We start from the raw sequence: 24,763 nt of genomic DNA, 5'->3' as shown, positions 1-24,763 counted from the left end.
TCTGAAGGTAATTCTGTATAGTGAAGTTTTTATTTTAATGTGTAATGTTTTGTTTTGTTTTTATATATGTTAGAAGCTGCCCAGAGTGCTGGGGCAACCCAATAAGATGTGTGAGGTTTTAAATAGTAAAATTATCATTATGGAATGGGACGTCCCTATTTTCATCTGAGAAATGTCGGAGGGCATGCAGTCTGACTCTCAACATGAAAGAGTGGGATTTGAATCTGGAGCTCTGCTGGTATCAACCGAGAGCTATTGAAATGGCTACAGTGCTGTGCTATATATGCTACACATATTCCGTTTCCGTTGGGCTGAAGGGTTCTGAAACACGATATTTTTGTATTATTGTTGCCAGTGTTGTCGCTATTACTGCCTAAGGTTGTCTGGGTGCTGTTCTAAAACTGAGATAAAAACACACACAATATGGTCCCTGACTACAGGCTTTGCACAACGAAACGGAGGAAGCAAACGAAAAGGAGGAAGCAAAATCAAAACATAGGTTCTTCATAAAGTTTCACAATTGTTTAATGCCCAGAGATTGTCCATGGTGGGGAAACAGTTCTTGAAAAAAGGAGCCAGCTGTCCCACCTCACTTTTGGAAGAAAAATTCAGTTATGCTGAATTGCAAAAAAGTTGACTATTGAGAATGGGACAAGCATTCAAAAAGAGGGGCCAGGAAATGTTTTTTAAAAAGAGGCGTCCTAGGAAGGTAGCTAGTTTCAGATTAGGTGTGAAACAGTCACAGCCTACCTGTCAGATTGGTCTGCCTCTCCTCATATTATTGGCTCCAATTTTAAACCTGTTTCTCTCTTTCTTTCTGTTGCTGCATGAGAAATCTACTGAAACAGCATGGGATCAGTTTCAGTGGAGACTCATTCAATAGTGTCCCCACTGACTTCAACATTGACTTAAAGAGATTAATGCCCCCAAATGGCTAGTAGGGAGCAATCAACCAGCCATCTCTGAAGAACCTCTTGGAAAAAGTTGTAGGTGGTAATCCTGCAGTCCAATGGTCCCTTTGAGGGCGTTTTGGGGGCTATAAGGACCACCAGTTCTCTGTCTCTGGGGATGGAAAGAGAGATCTGACCTTGAAGATGGAAATCTGATGCCAGAAGACTTCTCCTTGCCACAGCTGAAACATCCAGTGACTGCCCTACCAATGTCAAAGCTCTAAGATTGGCAGGCTGAAAGAGGAGAAAACTTGGACTCAAATAATCTTAAGAACAAAAGAAGAGCACAGCTGGATCAGGCCAAAGGCCCATCCAGCCCAGCAGGTTGTTCTCATGCTAACTACATGCTTAGGGAAGCCGACAAGGAGGACTGGACTTGTGATTGCCAGTAAATGGCATACAGAGCCATCCTGTCTCCCAGCAATGGAGGTAGAACCTAGTCTTCATGGCTGGTACCCACAGGTATGGCCTTCTCCTCCACGATTTTGTTCAGTCCTCTTTTAGAGCCATCCACGTTGGTGAACATCCCAGCCCCCTGCGGGAATGAATTTCATAGTCTAACAGCATGCTGTGTAAAGAAGTACTTTCTTTTATTTGACCTTGTTCAGTTTTAAGATAGATATCCAAAACAAGTTGCTGCTTCCAATGGAAAACTAAGTTTTCTTATTAATTTAGCTATTACAAAACAAATGAAACACAGCACTTAACAAAAAACAAAAAACACACACCATTTCTTCCACAGCACAAGCTTTTCTTAAAATAGCTGTACATTTAAAGCAATTTAAAATTCACACTTCCTTCTGAACATTTCGTTAGCTACCATTATTGTCTCTCAGGTGCTCCCAAGAGCACTTGGAAACGTTCTCTCCTGCTGTTGCAACTGATCCCATGCTGTTTCAGTAGATTTCTCATGCAGCAGCAGAGAATGAGAGAGGGGGAGAAAAAAGGTTTAAAATTGGAGCCAATAATATGAGGAGAGGCAGACCAATTTGGCAGGTAGGCTGTGACTGTTTCACACCTAATCTGAAACTAGCCACCTTCCCAGGATGCCTCTTTTAAAAATGGAACACATAAAGTATAAAAAGAAATGAAGACTAAAACAGCAACAGATATCTTCAGAAGCAAGCCCTTCTGAGTTGAATGATGAACAAAACTGCCCTGCAAATGATCTAACTGTAGCGTCCTCAGCGGTATTGAGATCTAGGTGGCTTGGCTGTTTGAAATGGGTACGTTTGGGCCTCATTTCTAAAGTTACTTTTGCAAAGACGAAGAGGCAACAATCTGAAGTAAATCAAGAGGCATGGGCGCATTCAGGCTGGAAGCATTTGAACTCGTCACCCCAAGCCCTGCCTCCCACAGACTGCCCCACATAGCAGAGCACAATGAGTCTTGATTTTTTTTATTTTTTAAAAAAAGTGTTGTGTGTCCACATCCAATCATGCCCCTTTCTAAAATGTATTTATTGGTGTGTTTTGTTTTGTTTTGTTTTGTTTTGTTTCTTTTTGTAAATCTGTCTAAGAATAAAATAAAATAAGATCAGCTTTCAACATATATAAAAAATATAGCAAACATTTTTTAAAAAAACTTCCCTATACAGTGGTACCTCTGGTTGCAAATGGGATCCGTTCTGGAGGTCCACAACCCAAGGATCACTGTTCTGTACATGTGCATGGTGGTAGACCGCTTCTGTGAATGCGTGCATGACAAAACCCAGTCCAATACTTCCAGGTTTGCCACTTTTGTAACATGAAGTTTACATAACCAGAGAGTTACGTAAGCCGAAGAGCTACTGTACAGGACTGCCTTCAGACGGCTTGGGGGTCAGTTGACTCCAACATTTCTCCAATGAAAATAGGGACGTCCTAAGGAAAAACAGGACATTTGCGTGGACAGGCGGAGTCCCCAGATCCCGAGTGGTCCCCCCCCATCATGTGGAATAACGACTCTAGACAACATGCTATGGGATTAAATTGGCCACAACTTTATTAAATTTCAAATGTGGGTAGACCTTGGCTCAGGCATTGGGCGTTCTCCCTCCCTAGTCCCCAGCCGGGGACCTAGGGAGCATCAGGGTTATCCAGTGTGTGTGGGGGGGATGGGCCGGCTCTGGAGAACATATGTTCAAGCAGAGATAGCCGCCCCCGTTACGCCGCCGCAGGGGAGAGCAATGACGACCTTTCGGCGTACGGCCATAGCCTCCCTTCAAAAACCCCTTTAACGGGGAACCCTGGTATCGCCGCCGCAAAGAGGAAGATGGACTAAAGGATTCCGCCCAAGGCCTGATAACGCCAAAGTTGTGACGTTTTGCTACGGGAAAGGCGAAACCTGCCAATGCAGGGAAATTCCTTTCCGGCCCTTTAACAGCGACCTTATCGTAGCAGCGCCCGCATACCTGTGGAGACAGGTTAACCTGCAAAAGAAGACATTAACCGAGGGTGGGTAGGGTGGGAGAAGCTCTGGAGCCAAGTGAGGATTACCAATTAAGATCCACCCTCTATTGTGTGGGCAGGTAATCCCTCCCCCTACCTGGCCTGGTTTCCCTGGCAACGCTTCCCCCAGGTGGGATTGGACAACTCACTGGGGTAGGCGGGGACCTCCAGGTATCCCACCTGAGGGAAGGCAAAGCCTCTGCTGATGGGGCCACTCCAGATCCAGGGCTGCACGCGTCCACGCAAATGGCGCCCCCGTTTTAAGTGGGGAGCGGTCATTGGGGATCAAATCAGAAACTGGAACAGCTTCACTAAATCAGGCACATCCCTGGAAAATAGACACTTGGAGGGTCTGGCACTGCAAGTTTATAGACTGGCACACTGGCATTGAAATGAAGTGTCATCCAGCTGTAATGCTTGCATAGGTCTATGCTTTGCCCATCACTCATTTCAATGAGCATCCCATTTAAATTAGGTCTTAGTCACGGCTAAGATACCAGCCTTTCAAACCAATAACATTATATAGCAAGCATGTCTTATGTAAAAGGGCAGTTCTCTAATCTTTAGATGGTTTCAAAACTAGCAATCGCTTCTAATTAGGAAACTTACCTCTGTGCTTATTGTCTAAAGCTCAGTTATAAGCAGGGGAGAATGGAATAGCTTCTCTGGAAGCTGAAATCCCGGTGTTTAGTGACTGAATTTCAGTCGGGTCAGCATTTAGAACTTACGAACTAGCGAGGAAACACTTTGCACTCACATCATAGAAATCGGAGCCTCCAGGGGAAATGGTGACAGCTGTTATTCTGGAACTATTTCAAAGTGTCTACAACTGACACTTTCTTTTAATTTACACCTAGTTGCGATATTCTTCCAGGTCTCCCTCAAGCCTCAGTGGGCACCAGTTTGTCACCTATCATACATCATTCAGGAAATCCAGATATGTCTCAACCCATTAATGCACTGCGTGGTGAAGGCAGTCATGACTCCAGTCACTTACGCTGAGGAGATGAACTCAAGCGTGAAACTGAAGGCCCGGCACATGCTAACTTTGTCAAAGCATTGTCCCAGGAGCTGCCCAATCTCTCGATTCTCTCCTTCAGCTCCAGGCCACATGTTGGAAGGAAGCCAGTTCATATTATCAATTCACACCTGACCTAAATCTGACTGGCTTTCAGACCAATCTTCTCCTAACCATCTATGATGTTGAAGTTGTGCCCATCTATGTGAAAGGGACTTAGGGAGGCATTCATTATGGCCACAAATCAAGTCATTAGGTGTCTCTGCATTCAAAAACCAGCCCTAAACAATTTCAAAGCATTTTTTTTTTTTTTTAAGATTTACTTAAATATTTCATTCCACCTTTTGCAGTAAAAAGACCTCGGTTCACATATCAAATCCCAATAAAGCGGGTATCAAAAAACAGAATGAAAACTCATCACGAATGACAAGGAAAAGAAATTTGCTCTGAAACCAGCAGTAAAATATCAGCAGTAATTTCAACAGCAACAGTTGAAATTAAAAGCAAAAAATCCAGCAAAAAGCAGATTAAAACAAGCAGGTCTTTAAGGCCTGTTTAAAGGAGCCAAATGTACGTCCCACAAAGAAGGAGACACTATACAGGAGGCCCCATAGCACAGTGACAGAGCATCTGTCTTGCGAACCCTCCAAGTGTCCCTACTTTCCAGTGACGGTCAAAGGAAGGCTCTTTGGAGGCTTTTAAGAGGATTTCTAATGGTACCTCTTTTCCATTCAGCCCTCTGATTGTTAAGCTAGTTTTTGAGTTGTCTTGTAGGGTCATTGTATTTTCTTGGGGGAGGCGGTTGATTTGATTTCTGTTTTAACAGCTACTGTAATGACCACTTCCCACATTAAATGGGGGGGCACCCTTTGCGTGGTCGCGCGCAGCCCCCTGGAACCTATGCAGCACCATTAGCACAGGCTTGGCTTCGCCTTCCCCAGGTAGGATACCTGGAGGTCTCCGCCTACCTCAGCCAGTTGCCCAATCTCGCCTGGGGAGGCATTGCCAAGGTGATCAGGCCAGGTAGGGGGAGGGACCACATGCCCACACAATAGGGGGAGGATCTTACCTTAGCCTTGGACAGGCAGCTTAGAAATGTTTCAAATAAATACATTTAACAAAGCTGTTTTTCCATTTCTCCATTGGGATAATACTCTGTTGGAATACTACTCTGTTGGGAGCCACCCAGAGTGGCTGAGGCAGCCCATTCAGATGGACGGCATACAAATAATAAAAGTATATTATTATTATTATTATTATTATTATTATTATTATTATTATTTACAACTTATGAGAAATATTTGTGCAGCATCAATTGTCAAGTGGACTCTACTTGCTAGCAAATTAGAATGATTACCTTCAAAAAACTATCAAGAGGGTATCATCAGGGTTATCTTTATTAGTAATGGATGGGTTCCTGTTCAGTGGTTCAAGAGCAGCTGCAGAAAAATATGCGGAAAGATCGTTCAATAATAGAAATATGTAAGCAGTAGGCTGGAGATGACTTGCATTGGCCCCAGTTGCATGCTTATACTGAGGCCTCTGTGAAAATAATAAAGAAGGAGTACTGACTCTGTGTGTGTTTCCCAGAAGCATTTTATTCCAGCATATTCAAGAGCCCATTTCATATCTCCAGCTAAGATTCCCCGAGCTTTCCTCTTCTTTATCACTCAGCCAGTTATGTTGCAGGTAATCCTATTATAAGCAGAAAAGCAGGGGTGGTTCACCTGTGAGCTTCCAAATGTTGTAGGACTACAACTCTTATCTGCTTGGACCATTGACTGTGGTGGCTGAGGCTGATGAGAGCTGGAGTCCAGCAGAAGCTGAGAAAATATAAGATTGCCATCTCTAAAAATGTTTAGTTTTCTAGGGTACCTCATGTGCCTTCTCCTATATCACAAGCATGTCTCCTGAGCCCACATGTAGACAAGAGCCCCCAAGCCATTGCCCCAGATAGAAGCCGCTATGTTGGCCCAACCCAAGGTAATCCATGATAGTTAGAAATAGCTGGAAGCACCTTTTCTTTCATGAACCACTTGACAGTAGTTGCCCTACTGAAGATCTGGTCTTGTGCGGATCACTAGCAAACCATCATGCTGTTGCCCGTGGCAGATCAGCTCAGAATGAAGAAAGGGGATGTTATTTTAATCATATGCCTTTTCCTCTGCCATACAATGGCTGAGAACAGATTCTAAATAAAGCCTTTGTTTGAAAACTGGGGCATTGTGAATGAGCTATTGGTTCTGTAATCTCAGAACTGTTAACTGGTGCCCTTTTGAAAGCTGGAATTTTCAAACAAACCAAAAGCCTGCAACCTCCAGCAAAGATCAGAAGCTGCTGCGTGCTTTGAAAAATCCCTATTCACATTTTAAATTTAGGGCATTTCCAGACCTTATAAAAGACTCCCCCCCCCCCTTGACTGTTTTATTAGGTTTAATCCCTACCACTGAAAGAGGAAGTAGACACCAAATCACCTTGTAATAAATAAATAAAAATAGGCTGGATAAGGCAATAGTCAGGAAAAAGTTCAGGAAAAGGTGACATGAAAGCTATAAATTCAAATTATAAAAGAAGAGAATACAAACATCAAAAGAGGAAAATGAAGTGGGGTTGTTGTTGTTGTTGTTGTTGTTGTTGTTGTTGTTCCCTACCCATCTGTCTGGGTTTCCCCAGCCATTCTGTGTGGCTTCCAGCACCTATAAAAACATGCCATTGTAAGCTAGATAGAATTTGTGTTCTGGTAGTTATGATGCTACCACAGGCATCAACTAATAGGTGCCTATAGACAGTGCTTTTTTTCTAAAAAAACAACAACACATTTTGGGGTACTCTCATTTTCCTTCTCATATTGAAATACTGCCCCTCAATGAGGCCAAACTTAGATTCACAAAATGTTTAGGGGTATGCGTACCCCTGCATCCCCCCCCCCAGAAAAAAAACACTGCCTATCGAACTATCACAAACTATATCAACACAGCACTTCATCTGCAATAACTGTAGTATCAGGAGAAGAAAATGTAACATCCCAGAATCTCAGTATTGCCAATCAGAAAGCACAGCTTCTTAAGAATAATGTCACTTATACTAACCGCCACAGTTTCATACCTGAGGAGCAGGAGAATTCACCTGGAAAGGCCTTCATGCCCTCTCAGTGTAACAGAGCAATGATATGGTGTCATAAAATTGAAAGTGGTCTTGATTTGCCGCCACCAAATCTGAAGTGAACATCTCCTTAAAAACAGTGTGACTGCTGCAATGAATTCTCAGGTACTTCATGGCTAAGTGAGATGTGATATTTATTGACTTAAGAGGGGAACAACACTGTTGTAATGCACAATACCTTTGTACCCTGTTCTGAGTACTACTGTTTTTAAAAGATTTGAACAAACTCGAACATATTTGGAGGTGGGTGCCAAAATTTGGGAAGAACTTGGCAATCAAGTCCTATGAGGAGAAGTTGAACGAGTTGGCATATTTAGCCTGGACAAGAGATGATTCAAAAGTGCTATGATAGTCATCTTCAAATTTGAGAAGGGCAGTTACCCAGATAATGGAGCAAAATTATTATTAGGGCAGATCTATACTATACATGACTGAAGGGGGCAAGGAGTGCCTAGTGCTGGTGGTGTCTAAGGTCCTAGCATTTGTACCCGTGAGTTGAACAAGATGTGGAATCATACAGTTGGAAGAAACTTTAAGGGTTATATAGTCCAACTGCTGGCTGGTGCTCTTGAACCTGTTATGAAGGACAGCCAACCACTTTCCAAAGCAGCCTTTTCTATGGTCAAACAATCTTTGCCAGGAAATTCTTCTTAATAGTCAGTCAAAGGGAGATTTCCACCATGCATTTAAAGTACATCCATTGCACATTTGAAACAGTTGACTTACACCAAAGAATCAGGGGAACTGTCATTTCATTTCCTCCTCACAGAATTGTATCCTTAGCAAACTACAGTTTCCAGGTGTGTGTTTTTGTGTGTGTGTGTATGTGTGTCAAGTTTTGTGCTTTAAATGCACACTGGGTATTATTTACCGGTAAGTGTATGGTATAAAGTAAAGGTAAAGGGACCCCTGACCATTAGGTCCAGTCATGGCCGACTCTGGGATTGCGGCGCTCATCTCGCTTTACTGGCCGAGGGAGCAGGCGTACAGTTTCCGGGTCATGTGGCCAGCATGACTAAGCCGCTTCTGGTGAACCAGAGCAGCACACAGAAACACTGTTTACCTTCCCGCCACAGCGATACCTATTTATCTACTTGCACTTGATGTGCTTTCAAACTGCTAGGTTGGCAGGAGCTGGGACCACGGGAGCTCACCCTGTCGCAGGGATTCAAACCGCCGACCTTCTGATCAGTAAGCCCTAGGCTCTGTGCTTTAGACCACAGTGCCACCCACATCCCTGCTGTTTGTAGTATAGATCTGCCCTAACATTTCCTTTCATGTCATTTGTTGGTCAAACTACAATTAATCCACAGAATGTGGCAGTTAGACTGGTGACTGGGCGTGGCCACCAAGACCATATAACACTGGTCCTGAAAGATCGACATTGGCTCCAAAGACAAATCAAAGTGTTGGCGCTGACCTTTAAAGCCCTAAATGGCCTCGGCCCTGTATACCTGAAGGAGCATCTCCACCCCATTGTTCAACCTGGACACTGAAGTCCAGCTCCAAGAGCCTTCTGGCGGTTCCCTCACTGTGAAAAGTGGGGTTACAGGGAACCAGGCAGAGGGCCTTCTCGGTAGTGGCTCCCGCTCTGTGGAACACCATCCCATCAGATGTCAAGGAAATAAACAATTACAGTATCTGACTTTTAGAAGACATCTAAAGGCAGCCCTGTATTGGGAAGTTTTTAATATTTGATGTTTTATTGTGTTTTTAATTTTCTGTTGGGAGCTGCCCAGAGTGGCTGGAGAAACCCAGCCAGATGAGCGGGGTATGAACAAAAAAATGTTGTTGTTTTTGTCAAGGTAACTCTACATGTGAGAGACATTTGACCCATGCCTAATATTTGTCGAAAACTTATTTATTTATTTGTTGGCCATGGCATCTGACTTGTTGGCCAACATGCTTGTTGGAACTATGGGCCATGTGCTGATCAACTATAGAAGAGTTGGCTGTGGCATCACCAGAAAGCAGTTGACTTCAGAGGATTTGGTTCCTTGTGTGAAATTGAAGCCCTTTGTTTTCCAGATAGCTTCTTCCTCCTTCTGTGGTGTGTGATATGCCTTTGCTTCATTCTCCCTTCCCCAAAAAATCTCCCTGTGGCCCTTCCTTTGCACACAGAATAAAGAAAGCTCCTTTGGTTGTGGGCTCTCTGTTTTCATTGCAATTACTTGCCCCTGACCTTTCCTAAAACGTGTAAAATCACAAGGAGATCCGCATGAAGGGAATCATGTGCTGCCAGAGTACTTATCCGGGGAAGCTCATTGAAGTAGAAAGGGATTAAGAGGAGCAAGAGAGAGAGAGAGAGAGGGTCACGCCAAACCAAATTGTTGGCAAGGCTGGGATTAGAAAGCAGACAGAAATCCAAAACAAAATAGTTTGGCTTGGTTTAGGGCAGCAGCTGCAGCAAGAACCGCAACCTAAAAGTACAATCAGCCAAGAAGAAAAAAACAATTAACCAATAAAGAAGATAACAAAGCAGAGAGATCTTCTGGAAAAAGTATGTATTAAGATTGTTTTGTTGTCAACAAAGTGATAAAATGCTGATGTGTATAGGAACAAATTTGTGGGATTTGGGGATGAAGGGCAGTTTGAAGATGCATCTGCTAGAGCAGGAATGCAGAATGATCTCTTGCAAGCAGCTGCCTGACTGGAGTATTCTAATAATCAGTGCATGGAAAACTTCCCCACTTTCTTGAATGGGAAACCCATAATTGTTTTGGTTGAGCAAAGGGTTGGAGTTAGAGGGATGTGGACAGAAATATCTGGATTAAAATGGTTCTCGTATGAAGCAATTTAAACTGCAATCCTTGTGTACTCAGAAATGAGTCCTAATTATTTTGCAGGGGCTTACTCCCAGGTAAACGGGATTAGCCTATACGTCCAGTGAGGCAGGACATGTTCTAAGTACTCCGAAGTAGTGACACTGATTTCTGCTTATGATTATGATTGATGATGACGATGCAGCGATCCAAAAGACAATTGCGCTAAACTCTCCCTCAAAAATGCAAACCCTCAAAAGCAAATAAGGAGGTTTCTTTCCATTTGTGAAGGAACATCGTCTACACCAAGAAAATATAGGGCAAAAGATTAATAAAGGGCCCCCAAATGTACGGGTGAAAAGTGTGTCGTGGGTCTGAAAAGCTTGAAGATACCTGCTCTACAGCATTTCAATGCCCTTTCATTTTTGTTTCTTCCATTTTAGAGTTTTCATCGCTATACGGAAAAGAAGTGAGTTCACTGCATCTTGGCTCACAAGAAAGGACACTGACTTAGATCTATTTACTGTTTTTATTGTTGAATTTGGACCATCACTATGCATCTATCCATATTGCTTCTCTTCGCCCTGCTCAGAGAAATTAGTGCTCAGTTCCCCAGGCAATGTGCTACTGTTGATGCGCTGACAAGAGGGGAATGCTGCCCAGACCTGTCTCCAGTGGTGGTTCCTGGTTCAGACAGGTGTGGGTCATCTTCTGGAAGGGGGCAGTGTGTACAAGTGACAGCCGATTCCAGACCCCATGGACCCCAGTACATGCACGATGGGCGAGATGACCGTGAACAATGGCCCCTGCGCTTCTTCAACCGAACCTGCCAGTGCAACAGGAATTTCTCTGGATACAACTGCGGAGCCTGTCGAGCTGGCTGGAGTGGACCTGCCTGTGATCAGCAGACACAAATAGGTAAAGACAATAACAAGATGGAGGCAATATTTGTGTGTTTTGGCACAGAGGTGTCCCCCTTTTCTGATGGTTTCAGCCTTTTCAGTAGCTTAGGCTGATATTTCTCTGAAAAATTGATCCTCCATAATGATTCAGTTTTCAGAACATCTGTGAGCTCGCAAATGAAATAACACTGCATTTCAAATGCTTTGGCATCTGCCTCTCAAGATTTTCTTCGCAGCAGAAGTTTTCAGTCTCTTAGAATGCAATAACCCCCTACTCAGAATTAAGTCTTATTGTCTTTAGTAGACCTTACTCCTAGGCAAGTGTGTGTTGGATTTGCAACCTAAATCAGAATATAAAAGAATTAAAAATAGCATAAACAACCTTTTGGAAAGGTATGCATTATAATGTCTAGATTGGCGATTATGGGGCCAAATTCATTGCTTTGCTTAATAGCACCATACCTTTCTCTTTCTTCTGTATTAGCAAACATCCTGGGTGGGATGAGGGAAGGAAATACAGCAGAGGCAATAGAATAGAATAGAATAGAATAGAATAGAATAGAGTAGAGTAGAGTAGAGTAGAGTAGAGTAGAGTAGAGTAGAATAGAATAGAATAGAATAGAATAGAATAGAATAGAATAGAATAGAATAGAATAGAATAGAATAGAATAATAGACTAGTTGGAAGGGATCCCAAGAGTGATCTATTCCAACCCCATGCAATACAGAAATCTCAACTAAAGCATCCATGACAGATGGCCATCCAACCTCTATTTAAAATCCTCCAAGGAAGAAGAGTCTACCACTGTCCAAGAGAGTCCATTCCACTGTCAAACAGCTCTTACCATCAGAAAGTTCTTCTTCATGTCTAAGTTGGAATCTCCAATCTGTTAAAATCATCTTGAATCCTGATTCTGTCATCTGCAGCATTAACTACCGCTCCCAGTTTGGTGTCATCTACAAATTAAGAATTCAGTAATGAAATGGGGTGCTATTTGGATTGCCAGGTGGGTTTACCACCTTCAGCAAGAGTTCACCTTGAAGGAGTGGCAGCAACAGGTATTATTCCAATCTGAGGGGGGTTTCCAGGAAAGACATCAGTAAGAGATGCTACACTATTCTAATGGAATGGTTTTAAGAAGAGGGCAGAGATGTCCCATTATCTTCTTGTTGCCAGTGTTAGAGACATCAGTGCTATTTTTCTGGCAAAAGAGGTGCCGGAACTCACCATGAACGCTTCCCTTGTTCTCTTAAAAAGGCAATGGTGTCCACCTGAGAGATGCCAGAACTGAGTTCTGGTGAGCTCCAGCTGAAAAAACGTCCCTGAGAGATATAGTAAAAAGATTGCAGTTCCTAGATTCACATGTACAGCAGCAAGCTGTGTGGTACGTTCATTTGATCTCTCCTTCCTTGGAGGTTTTTAAGCAGAGATTGGCTGGCCATCTGTCACAGATGCTTTAGGTGAGATTCCTGCACTGCAGGGGGTGGACTAGATGACACGGGTCCCTTCAGACTCTACAATTCTATGATTTCTGAATAGATATTTTGCACTAAAATGCAATATATCCCAACTGTGCTGCCTGCTGGAGGTGCAGCCAGCTTTTATGCCTGGCTGGCGGACCCCACAGAAAACTGGCCCTGCCAGTCCACCACCAGAGCACCACCCACTTACCAGGACCCTAAGTGACCCAATCAAATTTAAAATTTGGGTGGGCAATCCTGCCAACTGCTGTAGCCGACCGAGGCCAATGCAGCCCTCCCTCGTTCCCCAGCAACCACACCAGGCCACAGTCGCTGCCACCAGTTATGGTAATTGGTATTTATCGCAATTAAACTTGATTGATTGTTTTTCTATAGCTCAAACCATTATATTATCATAACAAAACTCAGCGTTTGGGGCTGGTTCATATTATGCACGTGTAACACCTGGTGGCAGGCCAGTGTGTGAAAGCAAACCTTTAGGTGTCCCATGTCTTTTGAATTCCTGTAAGATTAATAAATTCTGGCTCACAGGATACAAACATAACTAATAACCTGAGGAGGAAACAGCTGAGTGGTCTGTGATACATAGAAATCTACTGGCACTGACAAATGCACATCTGCACCATCTGCACTGTGAATGACCAAGAGTTATGTGCTAGCCATATTCATGTAACTTTCTGCTACTCAAGACATCCATACCTGTGTTTGTGTCTGTTTGAACTGTCAGCAAAAGGGATTCTGGTGTTGAGTTATGTGTGCAGAAAGAGACTCTCTGTATCTGCCCGTAGTCCACATCAGCAGAGGAATCGTGGCGAAATTTGTGTGTGCACTAAACAAATGCTTGACATGTCCCTGGTTCCTACAGTTTGCTTAAGGTAATTCCTGGATAGGAATGAAGCTCTGTTGTGTAAATATGGACACTGTCCTTGAAATATTATAGATTATAGATCATCAGAGGTTACTATTTGCTTTTGCAATGGAATCTCCATCTCTTCTTAGACTTCCAATTCCCAAATCTTGAAATCCATAATGGAAGATTAAGAGAAAACTTTGGATTTAACTCCTGTATTTATTCCTGAATAAAATACAACAATCACATCATGCTGGAGAAGCCAAGTTATGATTCTGAAGGCTTGGGCTTCATGGATATTCCTTTTTATATTGGTAACTGATAGGCATGAATTATTGGTTTCCTATTTATATTTCCCTTTAATCCATAATATGATGTATTTTTAACCTTTAGTCAGAAGAAACCTTCTGGATTTGAGTAATGAAGAAAGGAATCGATTCCTAAGAGCCTTGCAACAAGCCAAGAATACAATTCACCCTGACATTGTGATAGCCACAAGGAGACGCGAGGAGATATTGGGCCCTGATGGCAATACACCGCAATTTGAAAATGTGACCATTTATAATTATTTTGTGTGGTCCCATTATTACTCTGTCAGAAAGACATTTCTTGGACCAGGGCAGCAGAGCTTTGGTGGAATAGATTTCTCCCATGAAGGACCAGCTTTTCTCACCTGGCATAGATACCATCTACTACAGTTGGAGAGAGACTTGCAGGTAATGGCCTTTCTGTGATGCACATGCTATGCTAACTAGTCAAGGTGTGAACACATTCCAAAATGTCTCCCTTTAAGGAACCTCATCCCCATTCCCATCCTTATAGTGAAACATTACTAGACGGGCATCATAGGAAGAACTGTCATGATTTAACAAGCTCAGGATTCCATCTGGTTTTTACCTGCAGCTCAGTGTAGCTCACCATTAACCCACGCTGTTGTTGCTGTTGTTGTTCATCTCATCAGGACATGCTACAGGATCCTTTCTTTGCCCTCCCCTACTGGAACTTCGCAACAGGTAGAAACACCTGTGACATTTGCACAGATGACCTCATGGGAGCAAGAAGCAATTTTGACACCACTCTGATAAGCCAAAACTCAATCTTCTCTCAGTGGCGTGTTTTGTGTGAGGAAATTGAAGACTACGACACATTGGGCACTATTTGCAACAGTAAGTCTGTGTTCTTTGGGTATACTTTGTTGTTGCTAGGCCCCTGGCCCCCAAAGAGCTAATATTTTCACAGATTCCAGGCCATTTTGCCTACTCGTCTTCTTCCTTTGATAGCCAGAACTGAAACAAAGAGGCAAGACAGGAGCAGTGGTGGATCTTGGGGCCTCAGGTTTCAGCAATGCCAAAATTCAGCACTCCTCCTGCCTCTTGCAATCCTTTCTAGATTATCGTTGTGGTGTCTGCTGTTGCACCCTGAGGCTTTGCTCCGAGTGTCACCAAACCGGTTGTGCTCCCCTAACAGGAGAATGGGACAGTTGCACTAGAGTTGTATTTTATTATTTACAAAGTGTAAATAAGTGTACAGAAAGCTCACCAAAAACTAATCAAGTTAACTGTGGCTTGTAAGCCAACCTCTGCCTAAGACAAGAGGCACAGTTCCTCCTTTCCTCCTTATCTGAGCTGCATCATTAAAACCAATAGGGATGTGTTCCTGTCCCATCCATTCCTGAGGCCCTGCAACTCTGACCAGGTGTTGCAGATCAGCCTCAAAGGCACCCTGTATGCTGCCTATGGCTCCCACAACCCTGTGTGATGGGTGTCAGGAAATGGCCATCACCCACCAAGATACATGAGCCTAATCTATTTCCTGCCACCTTCATTTTCCACACCTTCCTGCCCCAAATTGACTACCACACCAAGGAAATATTGACTAGATGGGTTTTACAGTTGATGCGGCAAAATAAAATGAAAATGCTTGACAGATACATATGCTTTGCTTCCATGGAACATGGTGCCCTAGGGTGCTGGTCTTCAATTGATGGGTTGGGACTCATCAGTGGGTCACAGACTGTTCCAGGGTGGATCAAAACAGGAGCACTACCACCATGCAAATAAGGGGTAAATTATTAAGAAATAGGTACATATTTGAGTTAAAAGTGGCTCCTGGGTCTGAAATAGTTGAAGATACCTTGCCTTGGATAGCTCATTATCTTGGCATTGTTCCGTAGATGCTTTGGCTGATCTTAGATCAGCAGTAAAAGAGTCTACAATCCTTTATTGGTCATTGTTGAGAGTCAGCATAATTCTCACACTATACTGACTTTGGAGCTTGGGGGTTCTCTGCTTGAGCACCAGTTCCCAGTGCCCCAAGCAGAACCTGATTTTACCACCATGGGTTGGATCCAACAGAATAATTTGCACACATGCAATGGAACTTCCTCTCCCAAACCTACCCCAACCTACACGCAGACAGACAGACAGATGAGTTTCTGGTTGGCCTCTTTGAGAATAGGATGCTGGACTGGATGGGCCACTTATTCCCAGGCAAGTGTGCATATAAGATTGCAATTGACTGCAACTTTTGAGCAGGGATCATTGTGGTCAGTTACATAGGTTGGCATGGCTATAATTCTCACTGTGATACCCGACAATGATTATTAATAGCTTAGCTCTCACTGCAGCAGAACTATTTCCAATTCAGCAAGGCTACAGCTCTCCTATGCGTGTCTGATGGTATTGCCACTGAGAAGTCCCTTGCAACAATTCAAGCAGTGCACAGAGTGGTCCTTAGCCAAAAGCCCAAGACATTGCCTGTTTTCTCTGAGTCTGACCCTCTCTTTCCTAGGCTTTGTAGTCTGCTAACACATCAAAGCTCACCCTTTTTCTGCTCCCTCCCCTTCCTTCATATGCCAGGCACAGAAGGAGGCCCAATTAGACGAAACCCTGCTGGAAATGTTGCCCGCCCAATGGTGCAGCGCCTGCCTGAGCCACAGGATGTTGCTCTTTGCTTAGAAGTCGGATTGTTCGATACGCCTCCGTTCTATTCAAATTCAACAGACAGCTTTCGTAACACAGTGGAAGGCAAGTAATTCTCAAATAAAAGGTCTGAAACCAGAGGGACATGGAGCTCGCCGTACTCACTTAGTTTGCGCAGGGTGAAAAGTAGTCAAGTTATTTTGCAAGAGAAAGAATCTATTTAGCAAACCATCTTCTTCTTTTTTTATACCAATACATTATTATGTGAAAAAATTATTCTCAAGGTCTGGAAGTCAGACTGGGTGAAATGGGGACCCCGTTGTATCATTTACGTTTTCCTAAACTGGAACAGGTTATAATAATGTACATTTCATTCCTTCCTTCATTAATTTATAGAATATTTATAAACCACCAACTATCACGCCAGTTTCATTGTGATCGCAAAAACATCATAAAATTGTAAATGCATAAGATGCAAAACAAATGATCAACACTGAATCAATCACTTACTATATCACTTTTTTTTCTCAATGAACAAAAACAGAGCAAATGAAATATATTATTACCAATTTCTCCAAGTATTTTCCTCCCCCCCCCCCATGGCTAAATGGTTTATAGGAGTCAAGGCTTTTCATTCTGAAACCCTGATCCATCACAAAAATAATTTCATTGCTAGCAAATATGTTCAAAGGAGTTTCAACATCCTTGACTTCAGCTACAAACACACACACATACACAGGTACCTTATGTTTCAGATCTTTCAGGGCATGTTTGCTGCAGGGGGAAATAGTATGCATGAGCAGCAATCATGTTTATCCATTGCTTGAAGTACGGTATTTTTGTTCTTGTCCTAAATGCAAGACTTACATTCTGACCTAGATAGTACTGATCTGGATGGACCAAGGTTCTTACTCATATGTGAGTCAGTTTCTTATGCTCCCCTGACATTTACAGAGAGAGATGCATGGGGAAATATTGCTGTACTATATTTGCTTAATTATAAAGCCAATGCTGAGTTTAACATTTAATTCTGTTCAGCCCAGTTTGAGCTCTTGGCCTCACTGCAGAAGAAGGCAGAATATTCCCCACCTAATTATTTCAGTTCTTCTGATGACCAAGATTCTCACATTACAAGAATTTGTTTAGTGGTGCTGGAGAATCAGCGCTGAGAATTTCTGGGCTCCCTGAAGCAGAAGGTCCTTCTCCAAAGTCAATCTGCTGGCAGCCATTCAGGAAAAAACATGTGGGGAGCTGGAGGAACAGCTGGCCCATTAGGATACATAAGAACATCTTGACACTTGTGTTGACGGCTAGAAAATGCACATGGTGGTTTCAATTATGTTTGCTGCCATTCCAACCCAGAAGCTGCCGCTGTAGCTCAGTGCAAGACAGATTTGTGTTTGTGTTTCAATGTGCAACATTCCACTTCGCTTGTGCAACAAACCCACGAGCAAGCAAATCACTTTGTATTCATATAGCATCATTATTTAATCTCAAAGTTGAGTGTCCCGAGGAAATAGCAATCGTGTGCATTTCAAAGAGTCTGTGATATGCAAGGAGCGATGCCATTTCCTTAAAGGAGTCAAGAGAGTGGTCCAAAATCATGGCAAACTGAATTATAACCAGCTGCTTTAATCTCACTGCTGTTTCCAGTTTACACCTCTTCTTTATTCTTACGTGCAGGTTACAGCGACCCTTCGGGGAAGTACAATCCAGCCGTACGTAGCCTTCACAATCTGGCCCATCTGTTTTTGAACGGCACGGGAGGGCAAACCCATTTGTCCCCAAACGATCCCATTTTTGTCCTCCTGCACACATTCACTGACGCTCTTTTTGACGAATGGTTGAGAAGGCATAATCCTGGTGAGTTCTTGTGGTTCACATTATTTAACCTTCAGGCAAAGAGAACAATTCGCCCACTACCCGAGTCCCACTCAGCAAAGTGGGTGAGATGCAAAGGACAGGCTTCTGTTCCCACTTGCACAAACAAGCTGCTATGATCCCCTTGCAACAACACAGCCCTTTCAGAGGCCTGGGCTTGGGGATCAGGGGCACAATCGCATCCTTTTACTCCTGTCTTCAGAAGCAGAATAATATTTAGCCAAAGAAGGAGCTATTGTCTTGGTTGATGATGCAAGATAAATTACACCCAGGGATCACAAGATCTTAATGGAGTTTTCCCAGGTCAGTTGACTGGAACAGCAGAAATAGTTACATACTCTTTTCTAATTGCATAAATTCACAAATCACACACTGCTGCCCTTCATTCTCTACCCCTCTTGCAAAAAAAAGAAGAGGGGAAAAGGATAAATCAAACAATGTACTTGCTGTTACAGGGTATATATTTGCATATAGTCTTTAAAAAATCTTCTAGCCATTTTTGTGCATGTCTTACAATAAGTCAAGTGGCAATTCTGGCAAGTTCAAAAGAGCTGTTTGTTACTGCTGTAAAATCACATAAGTTCGTGTCATGTTCCCCTAACAAATACAAAAGAAAAGCAGATGGCATGGCAGGAGGCAGCCAGTCTCTCTGGGTTTCTGGGCAAAGAAAGAGCAAAAGGAAGGAGAACAGAGAAGAAGCAAACATACAGGGCTTCAGAGTATGTTATTCGGCTGCATTTGCAGGGGTTGACTCTGAGGGGGCTCAGAAGCTTATCAGGGAAGGCAATTGTTGGTGGTTAACATCCTTGACCAATTGCTTGTCCACCTTTGCTGATCTCTTCTTGCAGCTCCTGCAATGAAAAGTCAAGGGGAAATGTTCAGCATGAGCCCTCTCTCTGCTTCTGTGAGGGTAACAATGAGGTTAGAAGGACATCACTGGTGTCCCCTGCAAGGATGTTCCATTTGTTGGTCACCTGACACGGAAGCCTCAGGGAGAAGGGTCACCAACTCATCACCTATGGGTGCCAATGTACTTCTGATGGCACTCATGAATGGTGTCAGCAAATAGCTTCTCAAGAACTCACAGTGCATGAGAGACTGTTTGCTCTTCCTGCTCAGTTCCTGTTTGCACTTTCTTAACCCCACCGACATTGAACACGTTGCCTTAAAGATGACCAGCCCAGCTTACATTGGATGCCAGGACTCAACAACCTCTCCCTTTCATTATGAACAAGAGAGAAGTGCAAAGAGCTTCGCTCTGCTTGTGGACTGTTTCATCGTCTTCCCATTAATCATTCATTCACCCCACACTTTTCATTCCCCCTCGCTTTCCAAACTGCAAAAACTTGGGTGTAGAAATGCTTTTGTTGTGCTGGGGTAACAAAACACTTCAATCAACTCTAATTGCACAAATCTACAGTTCTGGTATGCACTTAAAATCCCTATTGCAAAATATTGACAGTCTGGAGGCACCCTAATTGTTTGTAATCTGGGAGTGGCCACAAAGGCTCCATGTGAATTTTGTTATCTTTACCAAGTTTCTGAAACTGAACAAGCAAAACATTTCCCCCCCCCTTTAGATATCTCAATCTACCCACTAGAGAATGCTCCCATTGGACATAACAGACGGTACAACATGGTACCATTCTGGCCCCCCGTGGCCAACAATGAGATGTTTGTTACAGCACCAGGAAATCTGGGATACAGTTATGAAGTTCAGTGGCCAAGTAAGTTATTAAGCCTCTCCATTTCATTACATAACTCTTTCTTCTTTTCTGTTCAAGTGGTTCAAATGTTGATTTACTATTTACAAATATTCTGTGCGTGAAATAGCTATTAAGGGCTCTGCTCCTTTCCACGGCTGCTTAAACTTGAACTGTATCTAATTTGAAGCCTAACAGAAATCACTGGTTTTTCAATCTATGTAGTTTGCTTCACCTGCTTTAATGAACAAAGAAACATTAAGGGGGAAATGCACATTTTTGGTATCATCAAATAATAACACTGAATATTCAGGATTCAACAACTGAGTCAATGGAGCAAGGAAAGCAATACAAAACAAGCGTGATCTGCTTACCTAGTATAGGAAAACTAAGCGCTCCAAAAAGACACTATCAGAGGAGTAGATTGGTTCCTTAGTTTGCCTTTGCTTTCTGTCCCCATGTTTACAATTCAGAGATAATTCACTCTCTTCTCTAAGGAAGGCCAGTTTAGATACATCCATGCACAAATTCTGAATACATAGCCTAATGATAGTCTATTAAAAAAGAAGTTTCCCTGTTCTGATTTACAGAGGAAATAATTCAGGTTGCATGAGTTGAATTAAGTCCCTCAGAAACCCACCATCACGCAGTTCTTGAATTGCTGTGGAACTTTGTATTACACAGAAAGAAGTACTTCTATAACAACAACAACAATAACAGCAACAACAACAACAATTTTATTAAGAATATTACAATGACTTAAAGTAAAAGAAATAAATGTATAAAACATTTGTAAAGTTGCAATCAACAGCAACTTGAAATGACTGGGACTTGTTATTATCCATAATCTCTAAGAAGAATATTCAAATGGATTAGACTTTTAGCTACATCCAGTGATGTAGCTCAGCAACTGGGGTGTGCAGTCTGAGTCAGCAGCGGGTGAGGCAAGGGAGAAGGAGGCTCAAAACTGCCCCTCGATGAGGGCAGATCTGAGGGCTGAGGCACCCTATTTGCAAAGGAGGCAGCAGCTACCAGAGCCTCTTGCCTCTCCTTGGTGGGTGGCAGCAGCACCCTCCCTCTCCCTTGACTGGCCCAGGGGTGGGGCATGTGCAGATGTCCCTTCACCATCCACAAGGGGGGAAATGAGCCACCGCTGCCCCAGCCCTGAAGGCCCAGCCCAGGTGTGAATTAGAGATTGAAGGGGCCTGGTGTGAGGGGGCCTGCTTGCACCCCCTCACACCCTTTCACAAATCTGCACCAGGGCCATGACCCCCCCGACCCTCCCCATCTACATCACTCAAGACTTTAACCCTGTGTGCCCTTCCTTCTGTTTCTTTCTAGCTCGGGCTCTCCAAGTCACAGAAATCATCACTATTGCCATTGTCACTGCCTTGATCCTGGTTGCAATTATATTTGCTGCTGCCACATGCATCGTCCGTGCCAGGAGAAACAAGGATGATCTTCATCAGCCGCTTCTCACGGACCAGTACCAGACCTACTCGGACGATTATGACAGCATACCAACCCCAAGCCACTCCATGGTGTGAAGTGTCAGCAGTTTATCTGCACTCTGTAGCATTTGCTCTTTCTGATCTGATTCACAATAAAGAACATGAAGAGTGACAAAACCTTCCTTAGATTTCATCTCGCCAGGGAAATCTTGAGTCACTTGTGTTGGTAATGTGTGTTTTTGTGTTAGGCTGGGTCAAAATTTCCCTCAAGTTCACTTGCTTCACTCCTTAGCTACCTACCTATGAAATAAACGTCCTGCACTTCCATATTGCCAAAGTCTGATGATGAACATTTTCCACTAGTAGCTGAGTTGCAGCTTATTAATTGCAGCTTCTTCCATTTAGCTTTCTTCTTCTTCTTCTTCTTCTTCTTCTTCTTCTTCTTCTTCTTCTTCTTCTTCTTTTTAATTATTTGCCTCTGCATGGGCAGAATTAAGCTTAAAAGAGAGGATGGCTTTCCTGAACATTTTCAGCATCTTCTAAAAGGACCCAGTCTTTCAACAATTTGTTGTGGATTAATTGAAAAGGAGACAAAAGTGTTCCCTTGTCTAGGAAATGTTCTCCACAGTGGACTTCGTTCGTCCACTGTGATTCTTGATTGGCCAAGATCACCCATGTGACCAAACTAGAAAGCATTGCTTCCATTCAAAACAGGCTTAGTTTCCCTCAAGTGAAATTGTATTTGATTATTATTGGCTATATATCACTGTGATGTAATCATACCCACTCCGTGAATTGTAAATGCCTAAGATGGCAGAGAAGCAGTGGCACATAGGTGAAAGGATGGCACTAAAGAATTTGCTGGGGGCTGGGGTGGAGAATACACCATGAAGGGTTCCCCACCCCTCCACCCCCACAAAACATTTACACTTTTTTCAAACAGTAGTTTCAACCCTAAAATCAAAAGGTGCAAATTTTCAGTCCTCCTACTCCAAATGTGCGAATTTTCAGTCCTCCTACCCATCAATAATAATAATAATAATAATAATAATAATAATAATAATATATTATTTATATCCCACCCATCTGGCTGAGTTTCCCCAGCCACTCTGGGCGGCTTCCAATCGAGTGTTAAAAACAATACAGCATTAAATATTAAAAACCTCCCTAAACAGGGCGGCCACACGATAGAGCTCAGTTGGTAGAGCATGAGATTTTTAATCTCAGGGTCATGGGTTCAAGCCCTAGGTTGGGCAAAAGATCCCTGCATTGCAGGGATTTGGACCAAATGACTCTTGTGGTACCTTCCAACTGCATGATTAGATGGCAGCCAGATGCAAAAGAAATCAGATGTCTTGCATCTTTGATAGTTGTATAAATTTCAGACTGTGAAGCTCTTTTGCATTGATGCCATGCCTCTACTTTTACACTCAGGAATCTCTTCTTCTTGCTATGAGTTTCCCCCCAGCACTTTGTTCTGAAACAGTCTGCAGATTATGTCTACATGCAGCTTATATCATTCATTAACTTATATCCTTGAGTAACATAGGAGGTTCTTATGAAAGAACTATAGGTCATTTGATTCATTTTCATATACGCAGAAAAAACGTTCCCATCTTTTGCACATCAATTTAAATGAAGGGCTAAAAGAATTGCATCAGAGGGCCAGGAGATGGCAGTGCTAGAAGCAATTAAATTCTTCCTCGCTAGGGGGAAAAAAGCTGAAAGGGAATCACATCCAAATCCCCATTCAATATTTGGAACGATTTTCAGACAAAAGACTTGAACGTTTCATTTTAAAGAAGACACCATTGTAATATGTGCTGTAGTTTTGAATAATCAAAGATTATTTGAATAATATTTAGCTCAGTCCGTAAAGCATGAGACTCTTAATCTCAGGGTCAAGGGTTCAAGTTCCACATTGGGTGAAAGATTCCTGCATTGCCAGGGGGTTCGATTAGATGACCCTGTGGTCTATTCCAATTCTACAATTCTGTGATACATTTCAGTTGTTCGAGGCTGCCATGATGTGAGGCATGAGTGGCAGGAACGCAAGACTGGGGTAAGGGTGGTGACGTTGGTAGAAAAGGTCGACTCACAGTCAAGGTGCTGCAGGCACATGCTGGGACGGGACCAAGGTTAAAGCAGTCCAAAGTTGCCAGCAAACGATCAACCCAAGTCCCATCTCAGGCCGCAAGCAAGAGGTAGTCTGAGTAGCCAACAACAACAACAATTTATTATTTATACCCCACCCATCTGGCTGGGTTTCCCCAGCCACTCTGGGTGGCTCTTAACAAAAGATTTAAAATACTTTGAAAAAAGATTAAAAATGCATGCACATGAAAGCTCATACCAATAAAAAGCTTAGTTGGTCTCTAAGGTACTACTGGAAGGAATTTTTAAATTTTGTTTCGACTACCTACCTGTAATTAAAACATCAGTCATTAAAAACTTCCCTAAACAGGGCTGCCTTCAGATGTCTTCTAAATGTCAGGTAGTTATTTATTTCCTTGACATCTGAGGGGAGGATGTTCCACAGGGCAGGCACCACCACCGAGAAGGCCTTCTGCCTGGTTCCCTGTAACCCCACTTCTCGCAGTGAGGGAACTGCCAGAAGGCCCTCGGCACTGGAACTCAGTGTCCTAATGCACAAAGGAGCTGAATACTTGTTATGTTTTATCCAGGGCTTTTTTTCTGGGGGGGATGCAGTGGGACGCATACCCCTAAACATTTTGTGAGTCTAAGTTTGGCCTCATTGAGGGGCTGTATTTCAATATGAGTAGGAAAATGAGAGTACCTCAAACAATTTTTTTAGAAAAAAAAAGTAGTTGGGTTAAGAATTCAATTCGTTCTGGAGGTCCGTTCTTAACCTGAAACTGTTCTTAACCTGAGGTACCACTTTAGCAAATGGGGCCTCCCACCGCCACCACGCAATTTCTCTTCTCATCCTGAAGCAAAGTTCTTAACCTGAGGTACTATTTCTGGGTTAGTGGAGTCTGTAACCTGAAGCATCTGTAACCCGAGGTACCACTGTACTGTTTTTATCTATTTCATTAGCTGTTTTGAACCTGTTATGGTACACCCACACACGCTTACCTGAGAAGAGCTGCCATGAAACTCAGTGGCATTTACTTCTGAGTAGACATGCTGATGATGACATTGTGAATATGCTATTACCAGGGCAGCCCTAATTGCCATGTAGTCAGTGTATTTTACAGTGAATGGCTAAAGAGCCTACTAAGAGTTGTATAGT

General features: G+C 43.0%; 1 protein-coding gene across 1 annotated transcript; it reads left to right on the top strand.

Moving 5' to 3' along the window:
* The first annotated feature begins 9,812 nt into the window (after positions 1-9,812).
* Positions 9,813-21,841, top strand: TYRP1 (tyrosinase related protein 1). The gene is made up of 8 exons (XM_079958929.1): positions 9,813-10,059; positions 10,765-11,239; positions 13,948-14,270; positions 14,516-14,720; positions 16,413-16,580; positions 18,159-18,338; positions 19,937-20,083; positions 21,401-21,841. The coding sequence occupies exons 2-8, from the start codon at positions 10,876-10,878 to the stop codon at positions 21,604-21,606; spliced, it is 1,593 nt and encodes a 530-aa protein (XP_079815055.1). The 5' UTR covers positions 9,813-10,059; positions 10,765-10,875; the 3' UTR covers positions 21,607-21,841.
* Positions 21,842-24,763: the final 2,922 nt, after the last annotated feature.

This window comes from Podarcis cretensis (assembly GCF_951804945.1).
Source record: "Podarcis cretensis genome assembly, chromosome: 17".
In the NCBI taxonomy this organism is placed as follows: domain Eukaryota; kingdom Metazoa; phylum Chordata; class Lepidosauria; order Squamata; family Lacertidae; genus Podarcis; species Podarcis cretensis.
Note: the sequence above shows the minus strand (reverse complement) of the source record. Positions and strands in the feature narration are given on the sequence as shown.

Excerpts from the sequence above, each read along its gene's own strand:
- TYRP1 (XM_079958929.1), top strand. The coding sequence starts at position 10,876 with ATGCATCTATCCATATTGCTTCTCTTCGCCCTGCTCAGAGAAATTAGT. Across the intron at positions 14,721-16,412 it reads ATTGGGCACTATTTGCAACA|GCACAGAAGGAGGCCCAATT; the intron begins GTAAGTCTGTGT and ends TTCATATGCCAG. Across the intron at positions 18,339-19,936 it reads GTTGAGAAGGCATAATCCTG|ATATCTCAATCTACCCACTA; the intron begins GTGAGTTCTTGT and ends CCCCCCCTTTAG.